This window comes from Buteo buteo, chromosome 5 (assembly GCF_964188355.1).
Source record: "Buteo buteo chromosome 5, bButBut1.hap1.1, whole genome shotgun sequence".
In the NCBI taxonomy this organism is placed as follows: Eukaryota; Metazoa; Chordata; class Aves; order Accipitriformes; family Accipitridae; genus Buteo; species Buteo buteo.
In genome coordinates this window covers 37,493,741-37,519,287 of record NC_134175.1, presented here as the reverse complement: position 1 = coordinate 37,519,287, position 25,547 = coordinate 37,493,741, and the positions used below count along the sequence as shown (strand labels likewise).

The 25,547-nt window shown below is 47.5% G+C and overlaps 2 protein-coding genes across 13 annotated transcripts in view; both read left to right on the top strand.

The window, feature by feature from the left end:
* Window positions 1-10,143, top strand: part of SMARCAL1 (SNF2 related chromatin remodeling annealing helicase 1) — a 45,152-nt gene extending 35,009 nt beyond the window's left edge. The window contains exons 14-19 of one of the 12 annotated variants that reach the window (XR_012650499.1): window positions 761-943; window positions 1,457-1,557; window positions 4,741-4,837; window positions 5,231-5,389; window positions 6,827-9,213; window positions 10,066-10,143. Coding sequence is in view for 9 of the 12 variants with exons in the window: in XM_075028693.1 (XP_074884794.1) it covers window positions 761-943; window positions 1,457-1,557; window positions 4,741-4,837; window positions 5,231-5,389; window positions 6,827-6,916 (630 nt within the window). In the remaining 3 variants the exon portion in view is untranslated. Of the gene's footprint in view, window positions 1-760; window positions 944-1,456; window positions 1,558-2,291; window positions 2,552-4,740; window positions 4,838-5,230; window positions 5,560-6,826; window positions 10,028-10,065 lie in introns of those variants that run through there. The other 11 variants (XR_012650498.1, XM_075028693.1, XM_075028692.1 and 8 more) reach the window with 11 other exon arrangements.
* Window positions 10,144-10,171: 28 nt separating this feature from the next.
* Window positions 10,172-13,893, top strand: RPL37A (ribosomal protein L37a). Its single transcript, XM_075028700.1, has 4 exons — window positions 10,172-10,414; window positions 11,089-11,217; window positions 12,408-12,490; window positions 13,745-13,893. Exons 1-4 carry the CDS (start codon window positions 10,412-10,414, stop codon window positions 13,806-13,808), a joined length of 279 nt encoding a protein of 92 aa, XP_074884801.1. The 5' UTR covers window positions 10,172-10,411; the 3' UTR covers window positions 13,809-13,893.
* Window positions 13,894-25,547: the final 11,654 nt, after the last annotated feature.

The window sequence follows — 25,547 nt, the reverse complement described above, 5'->3', positions numbered from 1 at the left end:
ATCTCTGTGGTGCTCTTACATTTTTGAACTGGAATACTGTAGGGAGACTTGATAGACCTGCCAGTCATCTCTCTGACTTCACAAGTGTTTGTCTAATTATTCATGTGAGACTTCTGTGGATGCCCCTAAGGAGTTCTGGGTCATGCTGGGGCAGTGTGAAAGATGGTTTAAGTTAATATTCCAAACTATAAACCACAGTGGCAGTGGTGACTTTGCTCCTTCTGTGGCAGCAACCTCCAGTAGAGCAAGGAGGTTGGACACTGAAGAGTTATGGCCCTGCATCACCCAAGCTTGTCATGCCTCTCCTGAGCCTGCCACAGAGCAACTGAGATTTGTAGGATCTCATCTCCTCCCATCACAAACAGGGGAAAACTTAGCGAGGTTGGGGAGGTTGTAGCAGCTGTAACATCAGCACACAGACAATGTTCAGCTTTGTATTAAGCCAGTTGCCTTTCCACTGTACTTGAGTTGCCAGCTTGTTGCTGTCACTTGAGTTGCAGGAAGTTGCTCAGAACTGGTGGGAGAACAATAGATATAAGAGCAAGTCATGCATTGTGAACAAAGGTGAGGTACATTATATGCTGAGCTACAGTGCCTCTGCTGTAAAGATGAGGAAAGGTCTTAAAAATACAACTGTTGCCTTTTTACTTTCCTGGTTCTGCCATGGGGAAGGGAAACAGAATCCACTAAAACATGGGAGGAGGATACAGAAAAGGGGATACAAGGCCTCTAGAAAGTATCTTCTTCTGCCTTTTCACAGCATGTTGAATACATTCGCATTGATGGCTCCACACCTTCAGCCGAGCGGCAATTTCTGTGCCAGAAGTTCCAGTTCTCAGAGAAGCAGGTTGTGGCCGTCCTGTCCCTTACTGCCGCAAACATGGGCCTGACGTTGTCTGCTGCAGACCTGGTGGTGTTTGCAGAGCTCTTCTGGAACCCCGGGGTATGCGTCCTGGAGGGACAAGGGTTGGATGCTCCCTGGAGAGCAGAAACATTGGTGCTTAGGAGGAGACGTAATAGGCAGGGGACTTTATCTAGGGTTTTTCTCTTTCTTTCTCTGATGGCTACTTGTCTGTGCACCCCCAGGTGCCTGGGCTTGAACCAGCGAGGCTGATTACACAGCTTGCTGGCTGGAGAAGACAGTGCGAAAGGGAAACATGCTCTTGTTTCTTAATTTGACAACTGCTTCTCAACCGCTTGCCCAGCCAAGACCTGAAAGAGTCCATCATCAATGCTGACCCTTTACTTACGAAAATGCTCATTGCCTTTTGGGAACATCATGCACCAGATTACTTCTTGGCTTAATCTGTGTTTGAGCATGCAGTTGTTAACAGGATCCAGATGAAAAATAGTTGCTAAGCACAAGAAATGAGATCTCCCTGCTCTCTGGTGCTTACACTGTTTCTTAGATGTTGCAGTTCTCACCTTATTTTCTATGTCATGTTTTTACATAAAGGTTTTGATCCAAGCAGAAGATCGGGCACATCGAATTGGACAGACCAGCTCTGTTAATATTCACTACCTGGTGGCTAAAGGCACAGCAGATGACTATTTATGGTAGGAAGTGGGAAAGATACTTTGGTTCTTCTGCCACCTGTTTTCACTGTTTGTCACATATGTGATGTAAGGTGCTTAATGTTAGAGTTGATTTCCACAGCCTGTGAGATGAGGAGCAACAACTGCCAATCAGGGCTGCTGTGAGCTGGTAACATGGCCTGGCCACAGTGGACATAACTAAGTAGATGACAAGCAGGAGGAATAAAAGTAGTTATCTGAAAAAGAAAGGACTGTTGAGAGAAATTCTGGGAGAGTTGATGCATCTAAAAACTTCACAGCCTCTGTGTAAGAAGAAGGAATTGTCTTAGATACAGCCCAGAACATTTGTGTGCTGGGGTACTGTAAAGTGCTGAGTACTTTCAAGCAAATTCAACAGACACTAGAGATGGTTCCCTGTATTGTGGATCAGGTCTGAGGAGCAATCTGGCTGCTGCGTGCTTGGGCAGGGAGCTGTGGAGGAGGACTGCACTGTTGCTTTCCTCTTGCTTTTCAGTGAACCCTTCAGATAAATTAAAAAAGTGCTACTGACCAACCTCTGGAGAGTTGCAGTCTGAGCCTTTTTGGCTGCAGTGAGACCTATGGGTGGACACTGGTCCTTAGGGCTGGGGAATCTGACATCCTGGGGAAGGGGAGGGTCTAAGGAATCCTTAGGGCTGCAAGGGAACTGACCTATCATTATCCACCAGCTGGTTCATTTAAAGTTCAAAATTGCATCTTTATTACCTTGTTTAAAGGAACGAATGAACTAAGTGAACTTGTGCAGTTCCCAGAATATCAAGATGGCAAATAATTATAACCCTACAACGCAGGGATCTGGAAACTGATGCATCGCCCACGTTTCATGGAAAGTTAATGACAGTAATTCTGCCTTTATTTGTGAAATGCTGTCCATGCAGTCATTAATGCTTAATGGGAAGGAAATATGGCTCTTCAAAGAAGGACAGTGGCATCCTTTTTAAAGGCGAGAAAAAGAACAAGACGACAAGGCTATTTGGTAAATGCATTAATTGTGCTGTGGCCTTTGCTTCTTGAAAAGTATCCAGTCTGCAGGTGTGGTTGGGACCTCTCTGCCTCTTGAGCCAGTGATAGATTCTTCTTCCTGCCATACATCGGGATATACCCTAGAAATGCTGATGTGTCTGTTGATGGGGATTACCATTGCTTACCTTGGAGACTGAAAACACAGGCTATTGGAACTCCCTTTAGCTACATCTTCTTGTTCTGACTTCATACCATTGGTGTTGCCTCAGTCAACTAGTTTCCCTGTTGGATATGTGTGTTCTCCAAATATTTATAGCCTGAAATCCTCTTCTTGTTACTTACTTAAATTGGATTATGTGGTGGGTTGACCCTGGCTGGACACCAGGTGCCCACCAAAGCCGCTCTATCACTCCCCCTCCTCAACTGGACAGGGAGAGAAAATAGAACAAAAGGCCTGTGGATTGAGATAAGGACAGGGAGAGATCACTCAGCAATTACCATCACAGGCAAAACAGACTCAACTTGGGGAAATTAGTTTAATTTATTACTAATCAAATCTGAGTAGGATAATGAGAAGTAAAACCAAATCTTAAAACACGTTCTCCCACCCCTCCCTTTTCCCTGGGCTTAACGTTACTCCCAATTTTCTCTATCCCCTCCCCCGAGCGACACACGGGGACAGGGAATGGTGGTTGCAGTCAGTTCGTAGAATCATTGAATGGTTTCGGTTGGAAGGGACTTTAAAGATAATCTAGTTCCAACCCCCCTGCCTTGGGCAGGGATGCCTTCCACTAGACCAGGTTGCTCAAAGCCCCATCCAACCTGGTCTTGAACACTTCCAGGGATGGGGCATCCACAGCCTCTCTGGGCAACCTCTTCCAGTCCCTCACCACCCTCACAGTGAAGAACTTCTTACATCTAATCTAAGTCTACCTTCTTTCATTTTAAAGCCATCACCCCTTGTCCTTTCACTACATGCCCTTGTAAAAAGTCCCTCTCCAGCTTTCTTGTAGGACCCCCTTTAGGTACTGCAAGGCTGCTATAAGGTCACCCCAGAGCCTTCTCTTGTCCAAGCTGAACAACCCCAACTTGCTCAGCCTCTTTTCACAGGAGGGGTGCTCCAGCCCTCTGATGATCTTTGTGGCCCTCCTCTGGACTTGGTCCAATAGGTCCATGTCCTCCTTATGTTGGAGGCCCCAGAGCTGAACGCAGTACTCCAGGTGGGGTCTCACGAGAGTGGAGTAGTTCATCACATGTTGTTTTTGCTGCTCCTTCCTCCTCAGCGAGAGGACTCCTCACACTCTTCCCCTGCTCCAGCGTGGGGTTCTTCCCACAGGAGACAATTCTCCACAAACTTCTCCAACATGAGTCCTTCCCACAGGCTACAGTTCTTCATGAACTGCTCCAATGTGGGTCCCTTCTATGGGTTCACAAGTCCTGCCAGCAAACCTGCTCCAGCATGGGCTCCTCTCTCCACGAGGCCACAGGTCCTGCCAGGAGCCTGCTCCAGCGCGGGCTTCCCATGGGGTCACAGCCTCCTTCGGGCATCCGCCTGCTCCGGCGTGGGGTCCTCCCTGGGCTGCAGGTGGATATCTGCTCCACCGTGGACCTCCATGGGCTGCAGGGGGACAGCCTGCCTCACCAGGGTCTTCACCACGGGCTGCAGGGGAATCTCTGCTCTGGCACCTGGAGCATCTCCTCCCCCTCCTTCTTCACTGACCTTGGTGTCTGCAGGGTTGTTTCTCTCACATATTCTCCCTCTCCAGCTGCAGTTTCTGTTGCACAGCTCGTTTTTTTCCCCCTTCCTAAATCTGTTACCCCAGAGGCACTACCACTGTCGCTGGCGGGCTTGGCCTTGGCCAGCGGCGGGTCCGTCTTGGAGCTGGCTGGCGTTGGCTCTGTCAGACACAGGGGAAGCTTCTGGCAGCTTCTCACAGAAGCCACCCCTGTAGCCCCCCTGCTACCAAAACCTTGTCACACAGACCCAATACAGATTGATATTTATGTTGGATTGATTGATATCCCAAAGCAGCATACAGTCATCACAAACAAGAGCAGGACAGGTTAAGGACCTAACGAGCTTTGGTAGAAAAGCCATTTTATACCCCTGTTATATCTTTTTTTCATCTACACATAGTAAATGACTCAGTGTCCTTGCATGGTATTTTCTTCCTTTCAGTACTATCTGTTTATCTCTCCTAGGCCAATGATTCAAGAGAAAATCAAAGTGCTGGGGGAAGCTGGTCTTTCAGAAACCAATTTCTCTAAAACAGCTGAATCCACTAATTACTGCCCTAAGGTAATTGACCTGAAAGAATATCGATGGTCCCTGGGAAAGGCTGAATAGGCTTTGGCTTGTGTACATCTAGATTGGTAGGTGGTTGGCAGGCTGACCTTAAGCCTGTTCTGCCTTTAATACCACAGCCTAGATTCTCCAACTCCTCCCAGGAGCCATGCTTTGACTTGGACTCTCCACAGAGTTCCCAAACCTGCTGCATGCAAGGAGACACGATAGCCTCTATAGCATATATATATATGTCTCTGAGATATATGTATGTATGATATATATATATTTCATATGATACATGTACACGCATGCGCACTGTCTCAGGGGGAGGACCCTGTTATTGTTGCTCACTTTTTTTTTAATATGACAATGTACATGCAGATTCTGTCTGTTCTAATTTCTCAGCCAGATCCAAAGCAGAAGACCATCTACGACCTTTTCCAGAGGACCTTCTCTGAGAGCGGAGGTGACACTGATGAACTTTTGCTTTTGGAGGCAGCTGATGCTTGCTGCGAGTTTGACTCTGGCAGTGCCTTGCAAGATACAGAAGGAGAGACACATTCAGTGAGTCCCCCCAAAAAGCGGCGTATTGAGGAGTTTTTTAAAGTGTAATGGTGACAGCAAAAGAGGTGGTGGCTAAGAGATTATATTTTTTTTAATTAAAAGGGGAAAACAAAAGCAATCAAGTATTATTTTTTGAGTTTTCAAAAATAAAAGACTTTAAGTTTCCTGTATCTCTAGTGCATTTCATCTCAAAGGATGAGAAGGCAGTCTGACAGATGTGTGACAGATGAGCAGCGCACACCTGGCAGTCCGCAGGTTTTGCAGTCCTGGTTTTGCCGATGACTGAATGGCCATGGGCAAGTAGCATGCTACTTTGTTTCAGCATGTCAGCCTCCACAGTTGTTTTGTTTAAAAAGCAGATAACGGTTGTCTGTCCACAAGGTAGAACTGTTGTGAAAACTAGCTTCTCAGCAGCTCCAGAGTGCTTTTAACAGTCAGTTTTCCAAGAATTTTAGTCTGGATTTATAGGAGTTGGTTCACTGGCAAAATTTGGCCCTTAGCTCATTCACAAACTGGTGCTCTGGTAGTCATTTTGGCAGTGAGGAGAAAAGATGCAGACAGATCTTGAGGTTTTGTGGAGGTGGGGAAGAAGAGAAAGAGCCCCAGATTTTTGTCTGTGCAGAGCAGTCAGTACCTTCAAACTAAGTAGTATAACTGTCTGCCAGGAGGTGTGTATTGCTTGTTAGGCACATGTCTGCCTGAGCACACTGATCTCTGGCCTAATCTACTAAATCTTACGACCTGTTCCAGGGTGTGTGCTTCTTGTGTCAGTGGAGGGTGAAGCTTGTGCTGACTACCAGGGATTAAGCCTCGCTGCTCAGGAAGGGGGCGTGTGTGTTTTGTTCAAGGCTCGAAACTGATTTCCACAGTTGAGTGAGGAGAATGGGACATGTGGACTTTTGCCCTTGTTTTGTAAGAAACCGACTCTGAACTGAGCTGTTTAAATAAAAAGTTGTTTTAAGTCGTGGTTCCCAAACTTTTGGTACTTTTTTTGTTTTAGAATTTCATCTCCCATTTGGACCTTCAGCTTGAGAAATATGTGATGCAGTGGAAATACCAGTGGGTTTTGTGGTTTTTTTTTTAACATTTACAGTGGCTGAAAGATAGGTCTTTTTCGGGATGCTTCCTCTTGTGCTTTCTGAAATGCATCAACTTTCAAAAGGGAAACTCCCATGATACTTTGCTTGTAGATGAATCAACAGCTACTTTCATAAGGCATTTAGGCTGGTACCCTAGCACCTGTTATTTGCTCCCATTACAGCTCTGTGCAGGTTACACTGAGAATGCCAAAAGCAGCACTGTTGCTTGATGCAGTGATTAAAATGCCTGTTTTCAATTTGTGATAGTCTCTGTCATGCTCTCAGCCCTGTAAACTGGGAGACCTGAACTCCCAGCCCCAGTGCTGCCTGAGCAAACCTGCCCTTTGGTTCCTTTCAGGAGCTCGTGACACAGTCGCTTTCCCTTGGGCATGGCCTGATTCCACTTCATGGTGGTGATGCCTCTGCAAAAACTATAGGCCACTGTTGATGTGGGCTTGATATAAAGGTAGGTGGCTGTCTTTATCACAGCTGGTCTCTTCAGGCATCTCTGCATGGTCATCTTTAATTTTTTGTGTATTATTGCCAGTGCAGTGTAGCATGATCCCAAATTATTGTTGTTCATGCTTCCAGTCTTAGTACTAAAATATACTTGGAAACAGGATGGTTTAAGCAAATGTGACCAGGGAGTACAGGAGAAGATATAATTTCACAGGGGTACCACTTAGCTATGTTTTACAGCCATAATCTGTAGAGCAGGGTGGGGGAAAAGCAAACTGAAAGCTTACATTTAGCTTCTGGAGGCCAGGAGCTAACTTGCTGTGCAGGTGGCACACTTGGCTGTGTGCAGACACTGACAAAAAAGACCTTTCTTCCACAGTCGAGGAGGAAAAAGTATGTGCTACAAGATCAACCTGATAATAACCAGGATATTTTTTCCTGCATCCAAGGGTTTGATTATCCCATTTTCAGCAAGTGTCGTCATGGAAATGCCCTACAGGCTGTGTATGCAATTGTGCTGAGTGGAGACTTGCTTTTCATTCATGACTGCAGAAAGTGCTTTGGTGTGTGTGCAAGTGAAGAGGAGTAGGACCGAGGATTGTGTGACTGGGCAGCTGGAGGAAATGCTTTATCTCTGGATTTGAGACTGAGAACTAAACATTTCTCTTGCTCCAGCTGCTGGCCAGGAGATAAATACACACTTTTCGACATTTTTAAAAGTCTCTCTTTCTTGAACACAGAGTATTTAATCTGTTTCTAAGACACGTGATCTTTCTACTTGCAGAGAGGGTTGTTCTGAATAAGGGGTGAGAAATGTTGCTGTCTGCCTACCGAAAAAAATATGGCAGATATTATTTGTATACCTATATTGTGGTCTCCTATGGGAGTAATTCTCTTCCTCCTTGTAAAGCTACAGCTACTTCAAAACAGTATTTTTCTGAAATCTGCTGAAAGTACCCTTGGAGAATTTTGCTTCTCATAAACTCAATTTATCTTATCCATATATTGATAAATCCCAGCCCTGTTAGAGGAATGCTAGGTGTACTCTTTCTTTGTTTGGACCCATAAAATCTCAGCTGGTTTGCTGCAGAATTACAAAGGCTCTTCAAGTACACCTGAGGTTCACTTTATCCTTACTAGATGAAAAGGGGAGAAGAATCTTGCAGGAAAGTGCTCTTAGTCATTACATCAAGGGATTGGAAAGACTGTGCAGGCCTTAGCCCAATTACACTATTAGTCTGTCATTAATATGATGAGGAGGTGGCTGGGAAGCTGCCAGCAGGCTCAGACAAGATCTCCAAGGCTTGCTGATGAGAATTTGTACAAGGTAATGTGCAGGTTGCCAGTGAGACCCTCAGGCAGGCTCAGGAACATGCAGTGCTCGTGGGGACTCTTACACCTGCCCATTGAAGATGGCATAGCTGTAACTTTTTGGCATTATCTAAAGCCCAGTAAAGGGAAGGACCCATCTTACTGGATCTTGGACCATCTTACTGTGACTGGATGCCTGCTTGTACACCCGTGTCTGTGCTGTCACCCACGTTACAGAAAGGCATGTTTTCAGGAAGGATGCCAAACCAGGAAAAACGGGGAAAAATACCTGAACAGTAAAACAGAGCAGTTCATACTACATCTTCAGTGCATGAAGCTGGCCAGCCTGGGACATGCAGAAGAGTTCAAGGTGGTGGACTGCTGAGCCAAGGCTTTTGGAGCTCTGCTGGCCTGTCTGCATCCATCTGTCTTCTCAGTCACTTGGAAATGTACGTTTATTTTGGCATTGCTGGGAATGGCTGTCATCTGAGGGGGTTGGGTTTGGTTGTTGGCAGAGCTGTCTGTAATACTGGTAGATGAAGGATATGACCACACACTGTACTGTCACAGCGAACTTAAACTCTGTAGAGACAGACTGGAGAATAGCAGTAGATCCTCTGTCCTAGATGTGTTGGCTGACAATTTTTTATTTTTTTTTAAACCAAATAGTCACTAAACAGCCAAAGGAACTTTTTATTTTCTTTATTATTTTTTTTTTAATACATAAAGATGTATCCTGTGAGTCATCATTATGATGAGGATCTGAAAAGGGCAAATATATTCCCAGGAGATACCAAATGAGATTTTGACTCAACAGAGGAAGATATAAATACCGTTGCCTAAAGCCCTGCTGAGCCCTCATCTGGAACAGGGCTCTGGCCCACCAGCCCCTGGGAGGACCCACTCAGACAGGAGGAGAGCTTCCAGGGATGACTGGGGAACAAGCAGCGTGGCATGACAGAGGGAATTAAAAATGTGAGTGTTCAAACCCTCAGAGCAAGAGCCAAGAGGGCATGTGGTGTCTGTCCATGAGCATCTCCAGAAGTACGGACCCTGGACAGGGAAAGGCTAACATAGTGGCAGGGTATGCTCTAGTCGTTAATTCCCTATTAATTAAATAGGCTGCAAAGGAAGAGGAGGGCTGTTGTGGGTCGAGGGAGCTGTAGTGGGTATGGGGCTGTCAGAGGAGGAAAAGCACCTGCACAAAGAACGTGGGGACAGTTTCTCCCGGTGGGCTGGGCAGCCCCAGCTCCCTCCAGGCGGGAGGGGATGAGGTGCAGCCAGCCCCGCGCATTAAATGGCTAACCAGATTAAGTTTTTTAATGGAGGTTAATGAGTTGTTAATCCCATTACAAGCGTTGCAGCTCGGGCAGCATCGGTGCACGTTTTGCTCACCCAGGCTGGGTCTGAGTGTCGCAGGAGCCCGGCCAGGTCGCAGCCCCACGCTTTGGTGGTGGAGGCGGCTCGGGTGCCCCAGGCGTCCGGGGCATCGTCTGGGTGCCGGGAGTCCACCTTGGTGGCAGCACACGGAGGCTTTTATGGCTGGTTGTTTCAACGCCGGATGACCCCAAGGAAATCGGGTAGATGACATGGTGGCACCTCATCAGGTTATCTTGAAACCTCTGGGATTAGGGCTGGTATGTTTTAAGATTAAATCAATGAGGATGAATTCTATATATATATAGCCCTCCTGCAGCTCCACCCTGGGTTGCTGTTCCTTTTTTAATTCTGACACCTACCTACTACTTATTCTCTTTAAAAATGAGGTAAGCGAATGTAACTGCTCCATCTTCTTTCCCGGTGCGACTTCCTTGGATGGAAATCCAGGAATCCGAGCTCTCATGCTGCATCTCCCATCAGCGCTGCTGCAGCTGACATACCGCTTGGGTTTCACATCGATACAGGGTGTTTTCTGAGCGATGCGTCTTCCAACATCAAGCTGCAACTGCGTTCCGGTTTGTGCGCTTTAGGCTTTAGATAACCTAATCGTCATGGGATAAATGTACAGAATACAGAGCGCGACCATAGAGCTACGGACCGCCACGGTGCAGACAGACCCACTCCGGGTCCCATCCGCCACACTCTCGGTCGCCTCTCCCCCTCGCTTCCGGCGGCGACGGCTCATACGGCGCCTGCGCAGTGGGGGTTTCCTCTCTCGGTGCCAGGCGGCAAGATGGTGAGTGGGGCTGAAGCGCCGCGGCCCATCCGCCGCCATCCGCCCCGGGGCCGCCGCTCTGGGGCTACGGGGCACGGCGGGGGGCAGTGCGGAGTCCGCTGCGGGCGGGGCACGGACCAGGAACCGCCTGCGGGCCGGGCTGGGGCCCTGCGTGGGCTCTGCCCCCGAGCAGGCCCCGACCCCGCGCTGGGCTGCGAGAGGGGCTCGCTGCCGCTTGGGTGGCCCGTGGGAGATGGCCCGAGTGAGGGGGGTGCTAGGCCGGAGGCGGTGGTGGGGAGCCGCTGGAAGACCGGGTAGGCATCGCAGGAGGAGGCCGGGCCCGGGCTTAGAGCGGACTGCGCGGTAAGGGGGTGGCGGTGCGCGGCTCTGCCGGCTGCGGCGTTCGATGTGAGGGGGGCTGGCCCGGAGGAAGGACGCGGCTTTGCTCGTGTTTGCTGCCAGGCTGCGGCCCTCTGCCCCAGGTGCCCCAGCAGAAGCTGGGAGGCTGCGGCAGTGTGAGCCTCCCGCCGTTTCATAACTAATACTCTTATTTACAACGTCAGGGGGAGGCGTTGGTCGGCTGCGGCGTCGCTTTTGAGTGCTGAGCGCTTTGCTGTCGTGTCAGTAGCGGGGAGCTGCTGAGGAGATGGCGATCTCAGTAAAGTTGAAGCTTATTCTGGTTTGCCTCCCAACAGGCTAAGCGCACCAAGAAGGTTGGGATTGTGGGTAAATATGGTACCCGTTACGGTGCGTCCCTTAGGAAAATGGTGAAGAAGATTGAAATTAGCCAGCATGCCAAGTACACCTGCTCCTTCTGTGGCAAGGTGAGAGACCTCCTTCCCTAAAAAAGTCTTCAAAAATAACTTAGTTACTGATGCTAGAAATGCAGTTTGATGCTTCAGTCATTTTTCTGCTGAAGAGAGAATTTGACTAGTTTTGAGACAGAGATTAGTTTATTGTGAGCTTTAAGCTCCTATCAGAATCCTATATAAAATAAAACAGTGAGTAGACATTTCACATGCACACTTAGTGGTAGTTAAAACAAACAAATTATATTTCATTACAAAAAATAGTGCCGTACTATATGTTTTAGGTATCTAATAAAGAGACCTGACAGAATTAAAACAACACGCTTGTTATCCTGATAATTAAGGCATGACTTGGGCTTTTTTTTTCTTCAGTAACTTTATGGCTTATGTGGAGGAAGAAGAGAGCTTGCTTTTCCCACTTAAAACTTTTGATTGCAGTTGCTTACTTATATTGCTTTATAACTCTGGATGGGGAAGAATTCATGATAAGTAGTAATCTTATTTGCTTATGTACCTGATGAAAATTCACTCTCAAATCTGGTTTTTGACAGTTTGAGAGGCCCATCAGCTTGTGCTTTGCCCAGGTATTTTTTTTATTGCTATCTGTAAAGTAGTTAGCTTTAAGTGGCTGGAAATTTAAAAAGACTTCCGTCTGTTTCTTATATTCAGTGTCTTTCTCATGTGAAGTGAGAATGCTGATAACCTGATTTGCAGAGCTGCCTAAATCCAGTGTAGGTCTAGGCAAACCCATTGTCATCTTTGCAAAGTGATGGAGACTTGCCTGGGTGTACCCACCACTCACTCTTTAGAAGCTATCCAAAGGGCATCCGCTTTAGAGCAATCATGGGATGTCCAGGGAGCACTCATAAAAGCGGTGTTACATTGGTCATCAAATCAGGTGAGAATATCAGTAACTATGATAAATGTAACTTACTATTTTTCTCCTTCAAAAAGAGTTGAATTTTTGATGGTGTGCTTAGAAATGACCCACTTTATATCTGAAGGAAAAAGTGTTTCAGAATTACTTTCTCTGTTCTGAAGAATCTGAATAAAAACATTCCCTGATCCTTGCCTGTCTTAACTAGGCTTATAGGTAATGCTGTGGTGTGGTGAAGTCCTCGCCTGAAGTTTGTTGTTTGGCTTTTTCAGCTGATGGAGAGTGCTTTTTTTTTTTTGCCTTTTTTTTTTTTTTGCTTTTATTACAGACCAAAATGAAGAGGAAGGCTGTGGGTATCTGGCACTGTGGATCCTGCATGAAGACAGTTGCTGGTGGTGCCTGGACTTACAAGTAAGGAAATTAAGAAGCTCCTATCAGCATTTGTTCTCACATAGCTGAGGCATAATACAGCTTTCTATTTATTTTTTTTAATTTAATCTACTAACCATTAAGTAGATCAGTCTCAAGTTAGTGATATGTGGGGGTTTTTTTGCCTGCATTGTTAAAATTTGATTGGAATGGATCAAATTGGATTTGATTGCTATTCTTTCCACTATCTGTTCTGCAGCTTCTGAGAATATTGCATTTTATCCATCATATTACTGCTGCTGGTTTTGGTGGGTCCCTCCAAAATTTCTTTATCTCTCTGGGCTTTACCAAAGCAGTTATTTTATTCTTCAAAAATGCAAGCTCTGCATCTTTTCCCAAACTTCAAATAATGAAATTGAAACATCTGCAAATGCTGAAACAAGTAATTTTATTTAGGTAGTCTCTTCTGTGGCTTGGCTGTAGTAGCATTTCTTATTGGAGATGCGACTACAGTTGTTGTTTGTACAAGTTATTATGCTTGGGCCAGTTTTTTGGTGATGTTGGAAGAAAAGGAGCAGAGAGAATGGCTGGTTCATCTGGCCGTCTGAGGGTGGAATCATCTGCATGGATGACACCTGACAGATTTCCCTCTGACCTGTTCTAAAAAGAGCTTCAACAGCTTCTAGTAAATTATGCCTCTGACCTGGGGATTATTTTTTCCTCCTTGATTCTGTTGACTATATAAAAATCTTAATTATGTAAGGGAACTCTTACCTCTTCTTTCAAAGTCTAAGCAGTGTTTTTTTTGTGGTTACTACCCCAGCCTTTTCAGTTCAGAGACACAAATACCACAGGCAAACCCAGGTTTACTCCAAAATAAAGTACTTCCATGGTTTGCTTTTGTTTTAAAAGGATTGAATCATTATAATTGTTATTGTGATGGTGCCCTTGCTTACTCCCCTTCTTTGCTCTCCTGCCCCCCACCCCACCCCTTCTGGTAGAAGACACTGTTGCCCCACACACAAGAGTCGCTAGGAATCTGAGCCCACGTGCTTGTGCATGTAGTCGATGCGTGACTGGATAATTTGGGTTGAGATGTAGCTTGTGAAGTTGTGTGTGCTTCTGTAGACAAAGGCCTACACTTTGTTGTCATGAAAATCGAAGTAGAATTAGTCCTCTGTTGACAATGCAATCAGACTATGACTATTTGAAATTATTAGTAGTTTCTCAAAAAAAAATAATCCTGGCATGGGTTGTTCTACTGCCATGTGCAAATGACTTTGCTGCTTCTTCCAGTACCACCTCTGCAGTGACAGTCAAATCTGCGATCAGAAGACTGAAGGAATTGAAGGACCAGTAGAAGCTACTTCCTGTTCTCCTTGTGAAACCTCCTTTTTTTCCGCTGTCAAGATCTGTCCTTTTAACAATAAAAAGGTGATAATGGAGTGGAATCATGTTTGTCTTTTTGCAAAAAGTCCTGCTTGCTGTTTGTGGTGGGTTGACCCTGGCTGGATGCCAACTGCCCACCAAAGCTGCTCTATCACTCCCCCTCCTCAGCTGGACAGGGGAGAGAAAATAGAACAAAAGGCTCGTGGGTCAAGATAAGGACAGGGAGAGATCACTCAGCAATTACCGTCATGGGCAAAACAGACCTGACTTGGGGAAAATTAACTTTATTTATTACCAACTGACCAGAGTAAGGTAATGAGAAATAAAACCAAATCTTAAAACACCTTCCCCCCACCCCTCTATTCTTCCTGGGCACAGCTTCACTCCTAAATTCTCTACCTCCTTGCCCTGAGTGGTGCAGCGGTGTGGGGAGCTGGGGTTGTGGTCAGTTCATACGTTATCTCTGCTGCTCCTTCCTCCTCAGGGGCAGGACTCCTCACACTCTTCCCCTGCTTCAGCGTGGGGTCCCTCCCACAGGAGACAGTCCTTCGTGAACTTCTCCAGCGTGAGTCCTTCCCACAGGCTGCAGTTCTTCACAAACTGCTCCAGCGTGGGTCCTTTCCGCGGGTGCAGTCCTTCAGGCACAGACTGCTCCACCGTGGGACCCCTGTGGGTTCACAAGTCCTGCCAGCAAACCTGTTCCAGGGTGGGCTCCTCTCTCCATGGGTCCACAAGTCCTGCCCGGAGCCTGCTCCAGCGTAGGCTTCCCACGGGGTCGTAGTCTCCTTCAGGTACCCACCTGCTCTGGCGTGGGGTCCTCCATGGGCTGCAGGTGGATATCTGCTCCACTGTGGACATCCATGGGCTGCAGGGGGACAGCCTGCCTCACCATAGTCTTCACCATGGGCTGCAGGGGAATCTCTGCTCTAGCACCTGGAGCACCTCCTCCCCCTCCTTTTTCACTGACCTTGGTGTCTGCAGGGTTGTTTCTCTCACATATTCTCCCTCTCCAGCTGCAGTTTCTGTTGCACAGCTGGTTTTTTTCCCCCTTCTTAAATCTGTTACCCCAGAGGTGTTACCACTGTCGCTGATGGGCTCAGCCTTGGCCAGCGGCGGGTCCGTCTTGGAGCCGGCTGGCGTTGGCTCTGTCAGACACAGGGGAAGCTTCTGGCAGCTTCTCACAGAAGCCACCCCTTTAGCCCCCTACTACTAAAACCTTGTCACACAGACGCAATACACTGTACTGTATTTATAGGTATAACTGTGGAGACATTAGTAGTGCTATCCAGTAGTTGAGTGGCTCTTGTTACTGGTGAAGCCATTAAAAACCACTTTTCAGTTAATTGCATACTTTGTTGCAATGCACTGAGGTGAATCTGAGGAAAGCTTAAATAGCTTGACAAAGCCTGGCTCATCTTGATATGTCCTTCATGTCTGTGCCTTGAGGAATAGCATAGAGCTCCGTGGGTGGAGGAATGGACAGATGTAAGGGAGGAGAGAACATGGAAAACATCACTCTGCCTCTTCCCATTTGCCTTTGAGGAGGGCTCAGGGGAGTAGGGCATGTGCTGCAAGATGGAGAGAAAAAGAGCATCATGACTGGGTTGGGGGCAGAGACTGGAATGGTAAAGGAGCAGCTATCATCCTCTGTTGCTGGCTGGTGCTGCTCATTTTCCAGCACCAGCCACAGACAATTGCTTACTACAGCCCATAGTGTGTTCTGTTGTCTGCAGATCTTGAAGTTCGTCCCCCTGAGCGCACTCTATGCCTTGCTCCTCCTAGGTCTGATAGCAGGCTCCTATGTCTGTGTGTTGAAGTTGCCTAATCCATACTGAGTAGCAACAATAAATTTTCATGTTGAGCTATCTCCTAGGGCATTCATTCTTGGAGGAAAAGCTGCTGTTTGAGTTAAGAATTGCCTCCAAATCACCCCTTTAGACTGTCAAGCTTAAGATGCTGGAACACTTTTTATGGTCTGTCAGGTGAGTTTCAATTTGGTTTGAAGTTTGTTTTTGTTTGGGTTTTTTGGTGACTGCAGCACATCTCCTGTCCTTAACAATGCACATCAGAAAACATGAGTCTTGTTAATACTCTTGATAGCTGCTGGAGGAAAAATAGTAAGCAGGTAGCATAGTGGTTGCTTGCTCCTGCTCCAACTTAAGCTTTAAATAAATTTGGGTGATGATGAGCTATGGCAATAATGTCATTAAAAAGCCTGACATGTTTGAAAGACAGATTCAGAACTGGACCTAAGTAGGAACCTTTTCCCAAGCTGCAGAAAGTCTGTGGCTCAGAATTCGACTGCAGTGTCCCTGAACTTGTTTCCTAAACTTTAAACTTCCCTTACTAAAGTAAATTCATGTATTCAGGTATCCAGTGTCATTCATACCAACCTACATATCCTTCATCTCACCTCTCAACAGAGGCTCATTCCCTGTAACTCAGGCAATCTGCTTTCTGGGGGAGAGATCGCTGCTCATTTCTCCATTGACACACCTTGTTCTGCCTGTAGTGCAGGGTGAGAGTTGTGTGACAGGCTCAAAGTGGGGGTGGCAGTGGGTGACTCTCCTTAGAAGCAATGGCTCATTTTTGGTATGTAGTTGAACACCGTCATGGCCTTCTGCACAGGTGTCTTCTGTTACAGCAGGGTTACAAGGGAAACCTGTGGGTTCAAGAAACTGTTAGCTCAACTCTCATTTTTACTATGCTTTTCTTACATCACATTCCCACAGCAGCTTTTTCTGGGTACTTGTCAGACCTCCCAGCCTAGTCCTGGGCACTGCTGTTGCTGGTCCTGGTTCATGCTAACCAGTGTGGTTTCTTGAGATGCCATCTCCAAGCTGCCTTGAACTTTATTTTCAGTTAAGATGTTTCTGCTCCCTTGGAGGTGCCTTGTGTACTGGTGTGTGGATAGCTGGAACAGCTCAAGGAGCCAGCTTTTCTCTTGCTGGCTGCTGCTCCCACTGAAGATAGGGTGAATGGTGCGTGAGGATGGCTTATGCTACTGCGAGGATACCTCTGCTGCCTGAAAAACAGTCGCTGACCTGCCTCAGTCAGTTTATTAAGGGGCACCACTCCTGACTTTCACTTAACTTCCTACATAGGTTTATGAAGTGCTGTGGTCCAGGAGCTGCTTTGCAGGTAACTGAGCCATCCTTTCGGGAAACCTCAGCAAAAAGGAAGGGTTGTGGAGCTGGTATAGACTGGATGTCCAGAAACAGCTCTGTGTCCTGCTTGAACTTCCTGGAAAAGGGGTGAAGCAGATGGGGGGAGCCGCTCCAGTTGCCAGCTCACATGGAGCTGAGTGCGCTTAGGAGGTATTGGCCACGCATCTGTGCATCACCTTGGGAGAGGACTGTTGAGAAGGTTTATGAACAATGACAACATTTCTTAAACTGCATCAAACTAAAGACAACTTCCATTATGCTAAAAGTTTCTTCATATGAGCCCTTTTACTGGGAAATTGTGATGAAACCACATGAGCATTGATCACTTTGCTTGCTACTTCATCATGCAAAAGCCTTTGTTGGTAAAACACTCGATGTGCTTGGGGGGAGGTTCCTCCGGTGATGTGGCTGTACAGCTCTGCCTCTAGAAGTGGCTCTGAGGGGCCTGAGTTGCTCTGTGGTGGTCCACATTTCTACAAGGAGGCACCATGCAGCCAGTTGAGGCAGGGGAGCCCTGACAGCTTGGAAACAGCAGCCCAGTTTCGTGGGTGGTGGGCTTGAGGATGGGAGGGAGAAATGCTCTTCTCAGTGAAGCTGCAGAAGAGGTCCAAAACTCCAGCACTGCCTCCATGAGGTGTTCCTCCAGGAGCAAAACTTCACAGGGATCTGTGGTGATACAGGGGCCATGGATGTGGCTCATCTGCCACAGGAAAGTCACTGCTATGCCTCCATGATGCGCCAGAGAAAAGGACTTGGAACAGCTGCAGGTGTCCCCTGGTTAAACACGTCCTCCTCTCTTCTGGAGTTGTTGAGCTGCTAAAACCAGGTGTAAGTGGCAAGCTGGTGAGCATGCTTCTGGAAAATTTGGATTTACCTGCTGTCTCGATGGCTTGTAGCTGGCTGTGACAGCTGCGTGGAAGTGTGTGTTAATGGCTCTCGCTGCCTTTACAGCAGGATAGTGGTTTTCTGCATATTGCTTTTATTCTTGACTTGGTGTGCTTGGGTCACATTTCCAGGTCCCTCTCCCCTCCCATTTCTGGGTGCTGACATATGACTCTGCACATCTCTCTGCTTTCTTCATTAATGCAGAGGTTGTAATTGAAGTACAGGTTTTGGATTAAAGCTCACTCAACTGCTATGAAGTAGGTGTTCATTAACAGGTGCAGAGGATATGTTTTGTTATGTCGATATCCCAGGGTGATTGCACAGGTATCTTACCTAAGGTGACTTCTATTCCTGCTGAGGAAGTTATTGGTTACCTTTGGGATTAATATTTGTGAAAGGTGGAAGCTGCGCAGGGTGGAAATGGGAAGAGAAGATAAGGATGTGAGGTGATTTTGTTTTTGATCTGGGCTGTGTGGTCCCACCTGCATCCCTGCACGGGCTGTGCCCGCAAAGCTCCTGGGCTGCTTGTGTCCTCCCCGAGAGCCGTGGTACCCTGGCCTGCCCCTGAGCAGAGGCGCTTTGTGCTGGTGAACCTCCAGGGCTGCCCATTCCCCACGTTTCCCCGAAGTGAGAGCAGGGAGGAAGGTGGAGGAGGCAGGAAAGAGGAAGGCTGCTGTGGTCAGGGCGCTGATGCTGGCAATGCTGCGAGCGGCCAGCGGGCGACACTGCCGCTCTGCTGCTGCTCGGCGTTGCGAGGCTGCTGCTCCTGCCTGCAGCTCCTCGGCTGCCCTTCCCAGCCGGGAGAAAGGCTCTGCTCACCTGTACGCCTACTACAGATTCTTAGCTCAGCTTTTCATGCTCTCCCCCCACCCCCCCCGCCAAAATAGACGGTAACAGTGATTTTTTGGACTGAAATAGGGGTCTGTGCCAAAAGCCATCAGGAGGTAGAAATAGGAACGGGGCGCTTGGAGATGGGGGTTTTGCGGTCACTCGTCACCTCTAACGGAGCTGAATTTGTGTCATTGCTCTGTCCAAATCCTGTATCTATCTGAGGAGAATTTGTTGTATCAAGGACTATGTGATTTGGTCAGGTAATCCTCAAAATCTGATGTTTCATCTGGGATTCTAGGGTGAAAACAGGAATTCTTAGCAATATTACTTACTGCTTTCAGTATACTTGCTGTTGTCAGGAACTTGGATACGTTGTCCTGGGTGCTGTAGAAGCAGAGAGCGAAGTGCTAGCACCTGTCTTGGAGGGTGTGAGCTTATGGCAGTGCCTGACTCATCTGGATTGGTACAGCTATGGCAATCAGGGGAGGGTTTGGTGGAAACAGAGGCTTTGAATCTGACTGAATGTTCTGTAGATGTGGCTGAGCAGGTTGGTTGATCTTGGCTACTTTTGAAGAGCAGGTAAGAAGGGGACCTCTTTCTCACAGCAATCTGTCAGTCCCATGGGATTTTTCAGGATCGAGGATATAACCCAAGGGGATGGTGGTTGTAATCAAAGTGGCCTTTCAAGTGCCCAAAGGTGTTTCAGGAGCCCAAAGGAACTTGGAAACCAAAAACTGAAAGAGCTCAGGGCAACTATCATCATTCTGATTTCTCTGTTAAGCATTTACCTGTTTCCAAAAGAAAATAATTGCTTTGGCTTTGCCCCATTTGTGCTTCCTGCTCCCTCCTGCTCACTGACAGTCTGTTTGGTCTGTAGGGGATCACGATAATAAGCCTTGGGGGCACCATTTGTGTTTGTGTTATGCCACATATTAAAGACTGTTGGGGCTTAGGGCTCATGGGGATGAGAAACCTAAGCCACAGGCACTGGCTGTCCCTTCTGTGCATCCTGACTTAAAGGTGATGGGAACTCAGCCCACGTGCAGGTACTCCCTTTTGGTTTTGTCTCTTTCTTGGGGATTTGACTGTAATATAGGCTGACAGTTGTAAGCGATAGGCACCGTGTTTTACAGAGCATATCCCAGTGTGATTTCTAACTTCCATGAACAGCAAATGTCTTGGCCTTACTGCCAAGTCTTGGTCAACTGCCTTCATCCTTGTGCACAATCAAGGGCTGCCCATTGGCTTCCTGAGCTCCTTCATGCCTCTTCCTCCGTGCTGCATCCCAGGGAGATTCCCAACAGCAATTCAGAAACAGGAGTGACTGATGCAGGTGAGTCACCTTCCTGGGGCAGATATACCCTCTGCTGAGACAATTTTCTAGCTCTCTCCCTAGAAAGAAAGGAGCTTTAGTGATGAAGTTTATTGCTGGCTTTGCAGCTCAGACCATTGGACAATGAGAGAATCAGCCAGATTTGGGGTATGATGTGAGCACCACTTTAATGGGCTGCAAGTCACCATCTGCTTTTACATATTGTCCTAGCTTCCACCTGCTGCTCATCTCAGCTGGATGTTCAGCAGCTCCACTTGGGGAAACAGAGCATCATAGAGCTGGTGGTCCAGCTCCCATGAAAAAAGTGGGCAGGCAACACCTCTTTGCTTTCCAGCTATGCAGTGTGGCTCAGCTTTTCTTGGAGAAATGATTCCTTGAAGGATGCTACGAAGTGATATGCAGTGGCATGAGACTGTATTTCCAGTGGCTCAGGGTGACAGAGAACTGCCTGCTTGAAACTGGCACCAGTGCTCTGGAAGTGGGCAGTTGCTGTCGGTAACATATCCTTCCTCTGAGTATTTGGTTCTTAGCGGATGCCTTTTGAGGCGTGGAGTGTAGCGGAGTTGTGGATATGCCTCAGGTGCCCTTATTAGATGCCTGGATGCATTCTGAAAATGGCTGCTTAGAAAATGTCTAATTGCTATTCCACATATTCAAAATGTTTTTTTTTTTCTCTTGACAAGGCTTTGGCATGCCTTGGATTGCTAAATATACTTTCCTCTTGCAAATTCTTGGCAGGAATCTGTGTAAGGAATCATGCCAAGCAGTCTCTTCAAATGTTAACAAGCTCATCGGTGTGGCTTTCCCAGTGCAGGGTTTGTGCTCTTTTTTTTTTCCACCTCCCTTCCCAAAAAACCCCAACCCTTCTCCTTTCTGTATGCTGTTGCTCTGAGCATATGAACTATGGCAGCTCTGCAAGAAAGGATTTTTTCTAACCAGAGCTGTAAAAAAGTGCTTGTTTGGTATTCAACAGTTTGGTGTCACTGCCCTGCTCAGCCTCCTGGGGCTCCCGTTGAGTTGGAAGTGTGGATTTTGGGGTGCTTCTGGAAAGCCTAATCCACTTCCTCTCCTCCCTCGCCCTGTCTTGCTTTTTCCTCTGTTTTTAGCAAGTTGGACTGTATCCTTGCACGGCAATCATAGATTTGATGTCTTTCTTTCAGTAGCCTATTAGCAAGTGAATGATGCTCCCCTTTTGTTTCCCCCCAGTGCTTACGCTGGCGTAGAAGCAGCCCTGGAGCTGGTGCCTACAGCCAGGCAGGGACCCGCAGACCCACACATCAGAGCTTCAGGCCTGGGCTGCTTCTCTCCCTCTGCCCCAGGCGAAGGGCAGTGCTGCTCTGGCATCTGAACTGCCAAAGCAAAGAAGGGGGGGGAAGAAGCCAGCACAGCACAGCTGAAACCCCAATGTCTCCCTGAAAGAAACCTTCTCCTAGGACTCTGGCACCCATCAATGTCAGGCTACAAACCTCCCTTGAGCTTCACGGGAGACAATCTTGCATAAGCATTTGAAGAGCCAAAGGGCTGGCTTTCCCTTGACCTTTGCCCACCTCTTCTTTCTTCTCTTGCCCTCTTTTACTCATCTCCTGACCCAGAGTGTGAGCAGTGTCGCTGTGGGAAATGTCCAAGCAGCCAGGGAAGAGCACGGTCAGCCCCATGGGGCTGCACGTCTGGGGCTTTGCTGGCAGCAAGCCTCCACCTGATTTCACAGGAGGCAAAACGGGTTGGAGCTGCCCTCACCAGCTCTGCTGTGGTGTGCATGGGCTCGGCTGCCCCTTGCCCCTGTGGCAGCAAAGGGAAAGCTGGCCTGGGTTTCTTATTTTTGTGCAATTACAAGCACGATATTGCTAGGTTACACCAGCTGAGGCTTTTGGGCTGTGCTTTTAAAGTGTAAATTTTGTAAAAGATTCCCTGGGCTTTGCCTCCAAAATACTCTCCTGGCCTTCGGTCATCTGATGGACACACCTTGGGAAGAAGCGTTTGTGTTTGGGTCGGGATGTTAGATTCCCCACCCTGTGCTCAGAGTCCTACCTGCTCTTCATGGAAAGAGCTCAGCGGGGGATGCAGGGAAGCTGCTGCAGAGGAAATTGAGTTGTGGGGCCACAGAGCCTACGTTCATCACATTACAGCCTGGGGTGAGCAGAGGGCTGGAAAGCCAAGGGCAGACCTTGGCACAGAAGAGCCCATACTTGCCATAACTGGAAGGGTAGTCCAAGCCAAGTGGTGACTCCCCACTTTTCCACTAAGGTGCTTTTTGTTCACACTCTCTCTGCTTGGAGTGTTGTGACTTTGGCCCGCTCCTGTGAAATGGGCCTATTAATCCGGACAGTGGAGAACTGCCCCTCCTGGATCTGGTAGCTCTCCTGTTAATGATGACTTCTTTTTTTTGTATTTTATTTACCAAAATGTAATATTTTCAGCCTTGATTCAGTGGGCTTTTCCAAAGGGACCTCTGTTCACACCACGGAATATTTATTTATAACTCATGAGTTTGGTTTCAGGAATTTGCTCTGTGACCCCTCTCCATTTCTTTGATTAAATCTCATTTTGTAAGAGGAACATTTTATTCTTCGGCCCTTGCCCACCCTGAGACAAATGTCCTGCAAGCCGCTGCTTTCCTCTCCCCTTCAGGCAGTTCTGGAACAGCTCCAGCTCTTTGAAAGTGTGGTGAGAGGACCTGATCCCTCCAAATAAATATTATTGCATGGGAGATGCTAAGTCGTGGACCAAGAGGGCACTTGACTTTTTCACTCAATATAGTTCTTCCAAGTCACCACCTACTACTGGGCCTCACCTTTGAAGGGAGAAGTTTTGATGCAAAGCAAGATTGTCTCCAATATTCCAGCTGTGAGGCCAAACTGATTGCTTGAAGATAGGATCTTGGTCTGTATCAATCACGTCTGTTTCCATTCAAGCTGTTGGATTTGAAACTGTTTTTACTGTAATGGATTGGATTTGAGATTAAAAGGCAAATCTGTAAAGGGAACATTTAAAAAACCCTTAAATGCAGAGTAGACCCAAGTCATGCAAGGAAAGAAGGGGAACAAATAAATAATGTAGGCATTAAACAACTAATTTTTAACTTTAGTCAGCTGAAGATGTATTCTTTTTTGTGCATGAAGAATAAGAAAGAAATAAATGCAACTTCCTGTAGCAAGAGGAGGTGTTTATTCCAAAGTAGGTCCACCTCTGACAAAATTGTTGTGTATGCTATGATAGTCCTTGTGGACCTCAGATGAAGACTATGCTAGTACTTACCAAAACAAAGAAGAAAACAGTCAAAGGAAAAGATATAAGGTGACAAACAATCAGACAGGTATTGCAGCCTAAAGAAACTGGTTTGTGATCTAAGCCCAGCAACGCCTGGCCACTGCCAAGAGGTTTGGTTTGGATTATTATTACTGAATCATTGCTTAGCAGCTTAAGACAACATGTTTTTACAACATGGACCTTAAGCACTGATAAGTCATTTCACATACCTCACTTGGAGAATCCAAGGCATTAGACATGGCAGTAGAGCTGCCAGTTGCGTTACTTCATTTCCAAAGGGTGGAGATCAGCGATTGGAGACGTTGGATGTGGAGATCAGGCTACTTCATTTGGCCAATGTACTGTCCTCCCCTTTCCCACTACTTACCTTCTTTTTTGGTGTGTTCTCACCTCGCATGCACCCTCCTGAATGATGTGAGGTCCTTGAGGCATAGAATATCATGTTTTGCCCCTCTGTGGAGAGCTGAGCACAGAGGACCTTGCATGCTGCCTTTTACCTCTGTTGTTCATCTGTAGGATGGATATCACCCAAGCCTTTGAGAGTACGTTTCAGGAGTGTTCCCTGCCATCACTGTAGGAAGATGGTACCCTTGCCATCACTTGCAGAAAAAGGGGTTGCATGGAAATGAGAGAGACTCTGGCTTGTGGTCTTGCTCTAAATCAGCTGCATTTTTAACATTCAGAAGCCAACAAAGATGAAAGACTCCTGCTCAACCTCTCTACTCCCTTGGAAAAAAAAAGTACAAAGACTTGATAAATACTTTGCATTAATAAATTCCATTTGTCTTATAAAACAAAGTTTGCCAACTACCAAAGCAGGGAAAATATTTTACATAACTCTGAGTGCGACGTCTAAAAGGTTGCTATGAGCCTGGTTTGAACAACTCTTTCCACAACCCAGAATGTGAAGGAATGCTAAGTTTCACCCAGGCTAGGGCCAAGATTGCTGCATGTGTCTGAGTGGTGGGTTGACTCTGGCTGGATGCCAACTGCCCACCAAAGCTACTCTATCACTCCCACCCTCAGCTGGACAGAGGAGAGAAAATAGAACAAAAGGCTCGTGGGTCGAGATAAGGACAGGGAGAGATCACTCAGCAATTACCGTCGTGGGCAAAACAGACCTGACTTGGGGAAAATTAACTTTATTTATTACCAATTGACCAGAGTAAGGTAATGAGAAATAAAACCAAATCTTAAAACACCTTCCCCCCACCCCTCTATTCTTCCTGGGCACAGCTTCACTCCTGAATTCTCTACCTCCTCCCCGCCAGCAGCACAGGGGGATGGGGAACTGGGGTTGTGGTCAGTTCATCACACGTTGTCTCTGCTGCTCCTTTCTCCTCAGGGGCAGGACTCCTCACACTCTTCCCCTGCTCCAGCGTGGGGTCCCTCCCACAGGAGACAGTCCTTCATGAACTTCTCCAATGTGCATCTTTCCCACAGGCTGCAGTTCTTCACAAACTGCTCCAACGTGGGTCCCTTCAATGGGTTGCAGTCCTTCAGGCACAGACTGCTCCAGCGCGGGTCCCCCACGGGGTCACAAGTCCTGCCAGAAAACCTGTTCCAGCGTGGGCTCCTCTCTCCATGGGTCCACAAGTCCTGCCCGGAGCCTGCTCCAGAGCGGGCTTCCCACGGGGTCACAGCCTCCTTCGGGCATCCACCTGCTCTAGCATGGGGTCCTCCCCGGGCTGCAGGTGGATATCTGCTCCACCGTGGACCTCCCTGGGCTGCAGGGGGACAGCCTGCCTCACCAGGGTCTTCACCACGGGCTGCAGGGGAATCTCTGCTCTGGCACCTGGAGCATCTCATTCACCTCCTCCTTCACTGACCTGGGGGTCTGCAGGGCTGTTTCTCTCACATATTCTCACTCCTCTCTCCAGCTGCAGTTGCTGTTGTGCAGGGTTTTTTTCCCCCTTCTTAAATCTGTTACCCCAGAGGCACTACCACCATCACTGATGGGCTCGGCCTTGGCCAGTGGTGGATCTGTCTTGGAGCTGGCTGGCATTGGCTCTATCAGACATGGGGGAAGCTTCTAGCAGCTTCTCACAGAAGCCACCCCTCTAGCCCCCTGCCACTACCAAAGCCTTGCCATGCAAACCCAATACAGTCCATGTGCTTTTCTGCCAGCTGGTTTGTTTAATTTCAGTGGAAGTGGCAGGCTGGCTGCCTTCTGGTGTGAGTGGAGTCCAGCAGGTGAGGGCTAAGCCATGGAAAAAGAAATGAAGGC

Excerpts from the sequence above, each read along its gene's own strand:
- RPL37A (XM_075028700.1), top strand. Across the intron at positions 11,218-12,407 it reads CCTGCTCCTTCTGTGGCAAG|ACCAAAATGAAGAGGAAGGC; the intron begins GTGAGAGACCTC and ends CTTTTATTACAG. Across the intron at positions 12,491-13,744 it reads GGTGGTGCCTGGACTTACAA|TACCACCTCTGCAGTGACAG; the intron begins GTAAGGAAATTA and ends TGCTTCTTCCAG.